The sequence below is a fragment of the Embiotoca jacksoni genome, unplaced genomic scaffold, assembly GCF_022577435.1.
Source record: "Embiotoca jacksoni isolate LCO1_2020_lvr unplaced genomic scaffold, fEmbJac1.0.p SCAF_3, whole genome shotgun sequence".
Lineage (NCBI taxonomy): Eukaryota > Metazoa > Chordata > Actinopteri > Embiotocidae > Embiotoca > Embiotoca jacksoni.
In genome coordinates this window covers 8219283-8228383 of record NW_027185381.1, presented here as the reverse complement: position 1 = coordinate 8228383, position 9101 = coordinate 8219283, and the positions used below count along the sequence as shown (strand labels likewise).

At 41.2% G+C, this 9101-nt stretch overlaps 1 protein-coding gene across 1 annotated transcript; it reads left to right on the top strand.

Annotated features, from left to right (window-relative positions):
• The first annotated feature begins 4705 nt into the window (after positions 1-4705).
• On the top strand, positions 4706-6978 carry cdkn1cb (cyclin dependent kinase inhibitor 1Cb). Its single transcript, XM_069163426.1, has 3 exons — positions 4706-5425; positions 5588-5705; positions 6227-6978. Exons 1-2 carry the CDS (start codon positions 4894-4896, stop codon positions 5701-5703), a joined length of 648 nt encoding a protein of 215 aa, XP_069019527.1. The 5' UTR covers positions 4706-4893; the 3' UTR covers positions 5704-5705; positions 6227-6978.
• The last annotated feature ends 2123 nt before the right edge of the window (positions 6979-9101 follow it).

The window sequence follows — 9101 nt, the reverse complement described above, 5'->3', positions numbered from 1 at the left end:
TCATCTCGTCCACTCAGTTGGGTGTAAACTTACACAATGGTCCTCAACAGCTTGATTTTCCCACAGATGGAGTGCTGTGAAAACCTGTGAAGACCCTTTCTGCTCTTCATCAACTGTTACAGAAGTCTTAAAGAGCTTTCCACATACTGAGCCAGTATAACTTTTGTTAAGACCTCATTACCAAGTTTATCCAGAAAGAGATCCTTTCAGAAGATTCTCCTCAAGACTTAACTTTCTGGGAAAATCCCTCAGCTGACAGCACATGGCCAAACCACGTTCATCTGTCTCTTGTGTAACCAGTCTGGGACTTCAGGCCGGAGGTTTTCTACTCACAGGTTACTTTGTTATGTATCCATAATTTAACACTGAAAAGAATCATGGTTTAAAATACTTTTAGTTATGGAGTTGAATTTATCACTGACATCTCGTTACGCAGTTTCACCTGCAACATTCAGTTTTTACATCATTGATTTTTTTTTTTTACAAGTATTTGATTGGACTGCTTTTTCAGCCTCTTCCAACAGTAACCTAAGTGCAGACTTAACCTCTGTAATATCTCATTGGTGGTTTTTTTTTGTACATTGCTTTGTGTTTGTGTTGTAAAAAAGGAAGACAGGCATGTGTTATTGTCACCTGTTATTGTGTGTGTGTGTGTGTGTGTGTGTGTGTGTGTGTGTGTGTGTGTGTGTGTGTGTGTGTGTGTGTGTGTGTTTTTATGTGATTAGTATTCTACTAACTACAGGCTCCTTCTCTGCAGGCTGGATGAGGCACACTGACACCTAACAAACAGAGCATAAACTGCAAGAACAGAAGTTTTATTTTTGTAAAGGTAAATGAGTAGAATGAGTAGCCTGAGGCTTTGACTGTGTGTCTAAAACCAGTTTATAATACTTAACTGCATGGATACTAAAACAAAATTTGCAGTAAAAAATAAAAACCCTTTGAGCACTGCTGCTCCTTTGAATCTGTCTGTTATTGTTAATCTGGAGCAGAGCATGCTGCTCTTTAATTACTATAATGAAACTTTAAAAACTATGAAACACACAGCACAAATCTAAGACCTTAAAAGGCCTCTTACAGCTAAAATAATGGAGGGGCGGAGTTTAGAAGAAGTTCAAGGGTCAGCAAGACAAACGCACGTAGCTCTGAAGTCTTATCTGGAAAGAAAAAGCATAAATTCGTTCCAAGGAGCACATGGTGAAATTTCAGTCTTTGCTTCTGCAAAAGTATGAAAACATTCTTAGCACCATTTTCACCTCTTTGAACTGTGAATCTCTATAAAATGATCTGAGTGACTTTATTTCAGAACATATGCTCCATGTGGATGCAGGGTGATGGATTTGGAAGGTGAATAAAGAATGTGATTTTTAAAGTGTTTTAAAGTGTTCATAAAATCTTTTTTCTTTTGCTGATATATAATGTGCCAGTAGTCACTAAAGGAATACCTACAGAGCTCACTGAATGCTGACAGCAATGGACAGCTCCTTAAACAATATGTGCAATGGACCAACTGCTTGTGTTAAACATGCTTGATTGCAGTCATGCCACACTGCCTGCACTGCTCATTGTTTTACGCATCTCTGTTGGAAAAATTACTCAGAGGCTTGGTTCAAAATCAAACACATCGAACATTTATTCTTGCAAAAAGGAACACATACATGCACCCTCAAAGAGAGGTGTCCAGCAAAAAGGGCCCCAGTCACTCCTCCGTAGGCCAGCTTTTATTCAGTGTGACAAACAGTTGACAGTCACCCCCATTCCCTTTGTATCTGCTTTCGTATGGTAATACTGAGTTGGTTGGAGGTCACAAGATAAGGACACAGGGGAGTCGTCAATTAGATGCGGAAAGTAAAACAAAAAGGAATCACTTTCAAATAAGAGAGAAGCCCAAAGAAACTTTTCGGAGCCTGCTTGACGAGAGACTTTCCGGAGCCACAATGCAAACAAGAGGAAGAGACAAATCTTTTCTTTCCATCAATCTCTTAGAAAGGTCTGATAAGCTTACACTCATACGTGGAGTGGCTCATTAGGCAGGAAATAGTCTCTAACTCTTCCAGGAAATCCCTCCAGCTGAGTTTGTCTCATGGTTGCCAACTTCAAGCTTAGGGGAAGCATGCAGGGGAAACTGTTTTATAGGTATTGCATGGGATTGTGGGATGAAATGACCTTTATCCTGTCCAGTACCCAGTGGTGATGCAAAAGAATCACTTTGTTGAGGTGAGTGGTCCGTGTGGGGGTGGGGTGGATTGCAACGCCCTGGAAATGGCCTTATAGGTCTTTACCTATATTACCTACATTATTGACATGTACATGTAGGCAGCATTTTAATGTTTTCATGGTATCGCAAATTTCAACACATGATGCTGAATAGTCTAATGAACAATTCATACATTACCAATTTAATCATTTAGTTTACATCTAAGATATTGATTTGAAAAGTAACTATAGCCTTGAAAATACGGTGAAGAAGGAATTTAAATATGTCCCTCTAAAATGTTGTGGAGTGAGTATAAAGTAGCAGATAATGGAAATACTCAAGTACAAGTACCTCTAAACTGTATTCAAGTACAGTACTTGAGTAAATTTACTTAGTTACATTCCACCACTGCAAGTGTGTTGGTTTGTAAATTACCTCAACAAAGTCACTCATATGATTAAACTGAAGCTGTTTCATTAAATTACATCTGCTTTATTTGATTAATGAGACATTCCCTAAATAAAAAGGGACACATTTTAATAAGCAACAATCACCACTAGAGGGAGACAACACACAACACAGAGATCCCTGTCTGGCTCAATCACAGACTCTTGAGAGCTTCTGTTTCATCTTTTTAATTAGAGCCAACAGGCATGGCCCTAACAATCAGATATACGTGGCGTTAATCAAAGCTCAGTTTAACGCATTCAAAAATGATCTTGTCAATGTCATCATTATTGATGAACAGCAACAATCAAGAAAACCTGCTTTTCCTTATGAAAGACGGATGGGTGGAATAAACTGATGTTCCTTGAGCAGATCAAATCATCTAATCATGTGGAGAATGTATGAGTTTGCAGTTTGACTACAGGAAGCCTTTGTAGCGTGACTACAGATGATTGAATCACACGACCAACCTGAGGAACTTAACATCAGCAGGAGAACGCCTGACTGCTGGTGGAGTAGGTGAGTCATCGACGAAAGGCTGCTGATATCACTCTCTCCATCCTTTTCTTCATGTGACTGGGATGACACTCACAGATAAACTGTGACATCTCGACCTATATGTGACTTACACGATGGTCAAGGCTTCTCCGCATTGTACTTTAACCTGCTGTCGATTTAACTGGATCAAGCTCTTCAGCAACAGTATGTTATAGCTATCAAATCAGTTATACCTATAAAAAATATTTTACTCTAGTCCAGATTGAATGAGTTTTATTGATCAAAACTGTTCATTTACATATAAATGTGTTTTATTTAGTGGCATCTATCTACTGGATTTGCTCTTTTAACAAGCAGCAGTTTCGATTTAAACCACTAAGGGGCGCTGTGTACCCATCATCCACTGCAAAGGCGTTGTCCGTCTCCCCCGACTGTTCTGATCTGAGGACAGCAGAGATATTAATCTTAATGTTCTGGTAAATTGCAAAATCAGAATATGCTAGCTAACGGTGATCTGAATGTACATACAAAATCATGAATAATGAATTATTATTAATTAATTAAAATTCAACTACCAGTCTACCAACAATCATCCTGAAAGCAAGCACACATATAAGTGGTAACAGGACGATTGTGTCACAACTGCTGATTTAATATTCAGTTCAATAAAATGAATATGAAATGGTAAAAGGTTGTAATCCACTACTTTGTTGTATTATATTCTCTTTAAACGACTAAAGGCCATAATTCTTCTTGAAGAACAATTCGGATGAAAAAGGCTAAAAAGTCTTGATTTTGTTTTTTAAGTTAACAGTGCCCCAGCTGGGCTTTTGACTACATTAAAACAATTTTCTTGTACGACCATGGCCTCCATTACTGTTGTTCGCTTTGTTCCTGTGCGTAAAACCAAAGCAGCTCTCAGCGCTAAATCCCTGCAGACTGCTAACTGAAGATACGATATGACCCGTGGAGTTTATCGGCAGTGTTGTTGTGGTCAGAGACAGAAAGAAAGGGGGCAGGCAATGTGTGTGGAAACAGAGTATGTGTTGGGAAACGTTGAAGGGTCAATTATTGGACAGAAGCTTGGCGAGGTTCAATTTCTCCAACATTTGTTTGATTTTCACTGTATGTTTAAAAAACAACAACAACAACAACAACACTTAGTCCTGATTTAATGAAAATGTTCAACTTGTTAATACGCTTGTCATATGGCCCAGTGTAATATGATCAATTCATTGTATGATCGGACGCACAGCTCCGAAAATGCCAAGAGAAAGCGAAAATGGAAGCGGGCTTTAAAAGTACCTAAAGGCTCATGCAGCTCCAACACTTCCCCGCTGACACCGGGAAAGTCCGCTCGCGGTTGACACTGGCAGAAAACTCCAAACGCTGCGCTCTGCTCGGCGCACAGCCAAGGAGATGAGAAAACCGGGTGGGGCTTGTGTGTGCGTGTTTTCTGGAGAGGGTTGGACTTGAGGCAACCAATGAGCAAGTCGTCTGAGGTGCCTGCTCTGATTTACGACTTGCTGTGAGTTTATATACTCCGAGACACACCACGATAGGTACATTTAAACTGAATTGCGAGGTGTAAAGAGAGCGAGTGGAGGAGACGCACACACTTCAGGCACAACAACAACAACAACAACAACAACAACAACAACAACAAGACCTGATAGCTTACGCTCTCATCGGGGATCAACCAGCCGTACACGTCTTGTTATTTGGGGGGCTGTTTTGGAAAGATTTTGGCGATGTCCCACGTCCAGTTATTGAGCAGCGCGCTGGAGAGGCTGGTGGCCAGGAGGACCTTCCCTCTCCACAGACGCACCAGCGTCTGCCGCAACCTCTTTGGACCGGTGGATCACGACGAACTGAACCGGGAGGTGAAAGCCAAGCTGCGGGAGATATCCGAGCGGGACCAGCAGAGATGGAACTTTAATTTCGAGGCCAACACCCCGTTGGATGGGGATTACGAGTGGGAAGAGGTGCCCGTGGATAACACCCCGGCGTTTTATCAGGACTCTGTACAGGACGAGAGGACCCGGGTGCCTGAGACACCCGTGAAGCAGAAAGTCTCCTCGGACTCTGCTGTCCCGGAGAGCCCTCATATGGATGTACTGGAGCGCTTGGCCGTGCCCGAAAGCAGCAGCACTCCCTCCCCAGTCGAGGTCAATCAGGAGAACCGCGCTGACAAGCTCAACTCAGGGAAGCCGACTCACAGACAGGTCCCGTGTGTTAGACGCAAGAGGACAGACACTACTGACAACAACACACACATCACAGGTGAATAAGAGGCATTTTAAATCTCATGGTTTGCTCTTTTCTTCAGAGCTGCGGCCTATAGTGTCCAAATTACCCCCCCGTATCTTCCGCTCCTTTCCGTGCGTAATTTCATCCCGAGTGGATTTATGTGCCTAACTATTTTTTTTTTTTTTCCCCCTACAGACTTTTTCGTGAAACGAAGGAGGGCTGCTGACAGAATATCGAATGAAACGAGCTCTTGCCATCTTCCCAAGTCTCCGATACCGGTGGAACAAACTCCACGAAAAAGGATACGTTGAAGGTATGAAGATTTATTATGATTTCTAAAATTGATGATTTCGGTTTTTTTTTTTTTTTTTTTTTTTTTTTTTAAGGCCAATGTAACAGTTTAGATTTGTTACACCCCAGACAGTCAAAAATGTTAAATATTGTCGGTTGTGTTTAGACTATTTGCCGCCTTACTCCCCTCGTATTTCTGTTGTGGGGTTTTTACGCTTTAATTGCTGAGGATTACGTGAGCCAAAAAAAAAAAAAAAAAAAAAAAAGCGCAGACGGTCTTATCTGGGTGGAGGGAGGTGGGGAGAGTTTGCGCTGGTGAAATCGCAGTAGTAGTGATAGTAGTCGCTGTAGTAACACTAGTGGTTGGGGGAGGGGGATGTGCGTCACGATGTGGCGGGAAAAGGGCTTTGGGTAAAAAGGGTGACGCCCGCTGCCGAGGTTCCATCTCCTGTTTCCTCAGAGAGCTGACTCGCCGTCTTTTTTTTTCTTCGGAACGTCTGTTCTTCAGAAAACTCACCGTGTTTTCTTCCTCCCCCCCCCCAGGTGTTTTTCTTTTCTTTTTTTTTTTTTTTTTTTTTTTTTTGCACAAAAAGTTATACCTGCGCGTTTTGAGGATCTCGGGGAAACTCCGCCACTTAAACGCTGGAGTAACGAGACGAGATGAAACCCCGGAGGGGGGGGGGGGGGACAAAGAAGTCCGACCGGTCGGCTGCCGGCTCGGTGCGATCACCGGCGGAGCGCAGCAGCCTGAGCACCGGACAAGACTCTCAGGACTAAACGGTTTGGGGAGAGGAAGAGGAGAGGAGAGGGAACTTTCGCCGAATGACTTTCTATCCAGTACAAAATGTAGCATTCATTGTTGCTTTTGCATACAGCCACTCGACAGTGTTAAATGTTTTAACATCTGTGCAATCCTAAATTTCTTTTAAAGAATCGTCTACACTGGCCAAAAGTGTACAGCTTTATAGAGACAATAGCTTATAAATGTTTATTTCTGTTCTGTTTTTTTTTTTTTTTCTGTAAATGTATATTTTTAAGTCTATTTTAACTTAAGATTTATTTATGTTTCTTTATATTTGTTAAATGCCTTGTTGATTTAGCCAAAGGGCATATTTTATTTGATTATTTACGTTTTGTTATTGTGATATTTTGCAATCATGTAGCTTCCCATTAGTAGTCCACACTTGAAAAATAGGTTTCTTTGTGTCTCTGAGACGTTTTTATGTGTGTTTTCATACAAGTGCCCTAATTATGTCTTGCAAAAGATTGGAATAAATATTTCACTTCAACTTTAAGTACATTTGTTTGTGTGTTTTGTCCAGTTTAGCCTGCTTCTTGTTTTTTTTTTATTTATTTATTTATTTTATTTTTGTTATAGCGGTTAAAAGAGGTCTAGAAACTGAAACTGTGTTAAGACACTTTGCCGTCTTTGTGTTGTCTGGTTGCTTCTGACGCGGATCTGGATCATGTTTCGGGAAACATAGCAGTATTATGAAACTAAAGCTCCAGTCGTGGCCCTTAAAGTATCACAACAAATACCCGACTACCAAGAGTCAGTGATGCGCTCTCAGATATTTGATGTACCTGCCTCCGCAGTCTGATCAGGTCCTTTTCCCCACTGCGCTCCGCCTGTATCTGCCTCTGTGGGCTCAGACCTTTGCGGGGTGAAAACGCATTCAGACGCGCAGCCTTGAGGCAGTATGGCAGCTGCGGGATATAGGCTAGGATTTAAAGGCCCTTTCGTCCCTCTAAAGAAGCAGCAGCTGCCTTTGGATCCCCGCTTTGTCCGCCACGAAGACACCCCCACATCCTCCCGCACTCAACAAGCCCCTCTAAAGACCCACTCACACACACTGCTTACCCCGCCGTAGATACACCGGGCGTGGAGGCCACCTGCCAGAGCTGGAAAAAGAAAACTACTAGTCTTTGTAATTGTTCTCGTCTATTGAAACAAACCATTCAACAGGTCATACTTGCAAGTTTACCCTTAATTGAAAGAAGCCAAAATGCAGCGTCTGAATGCGCACTGGGCCTGGGCTCTCTGTCAGTGCGCAGAAAACGGGAAGTAAGAAAGTCTCGTTTCATAATTTTCCACGAGTCCCTCCATTGGTGTGAATAGTTTTGACTGTCTGACATGAATGTTTTGATAAAAATGGAGACTTTTGATGGCCAGAGTGACTTTGTCAGTTCTATGCAGCCATAAGCTCTGACGGAGCTTGTTCTGATTTCCAACACAAAGCGCTCTCCGGCTCCATTCTTTCCTTTTTGTTGCCATATGGCAAATCCATGTAGACATAGCCAAGACCTATTCAGTCAGCCACAGAATGTCCTGCATCAGAGAACAAAAGACACTTTGTCTGGCTGCTCTATTGATACGAATGGACGAAAAAAAATATTATAATTAATCTATGGCTATATCCAGCTAATTAACGCCCATATGCCCACGGGGAGCTGCGGGGCCATTCAGTGCAGTTTTAAATTCTCAATAGTTTACATGTTAAAGACAACAGCTGTTTATGTGTTACTTTAATGAAGTCCCCTCTATGTTGGAGACTGGACACATTCAGGGGCTCCAGTCCCCCGCATCGTGCTAAAGGGGTCATCTTCCTTTATTTGTCTCTACAGCTGTGTAACTATATAAAATTTGTCCCAGTAAAAAGAACCAAAAGTAGTTCGTTTTCTCAAAAAAAGGTATTGAATTTGAGCCATTCGGGGAAAGGTCAGAGGTTAAGGCCTGAAAAGCAAACAGCAAGCTTCTCTTTAAGCAGATAAAAAAACAAAAATGACATTGGAGTTGTATTTTAAATAGTTAATCGTTTTAATCAAACTAGAATGAAAAATAAGAGACATGTTATGACTTTATAAGAGCTCCAAGGCCTAAGAATTATGCGACTGGATAGAGTTTTACAGTTTAAACAGCCTCCATAGAGGAGATTATGACAATCATGACTTAATTCAGCCCTGTTGTATGTATGATGGACATAAAGGAAAGAGATGACAGCTAACATACAGACCTCATTAACATGCCTTCTATAATAGGATATCATTCAACAACCAGCTGCTGATGGAGAGAACCAGCCTCACGGGCCCTACAGTCCCCCATCTGACCTTTACCTCACATCCAGCTTCATTTGTCTCAGTCATTAGCAAAATATTATCTATTTGCTTTAATAAGTCAGTTACAAGATTTCCATGTCATCAGTATATTATATGTTTTGCTTTCAGTGGCATAATAAAAATGTAACTGATCTTATAGCCAGTTATCACCATAATCCTTTCAGAAATGAATTATTTTTTATTTAAAACTATAGGTTATAGATTTCTTTAAATAAATAAACAGATTTGATTGTTTTTTTAATAGTTGGATGTCATTTAAATTCTAACATTTATTCTCATTAAAATATGTAAAAATGAAACA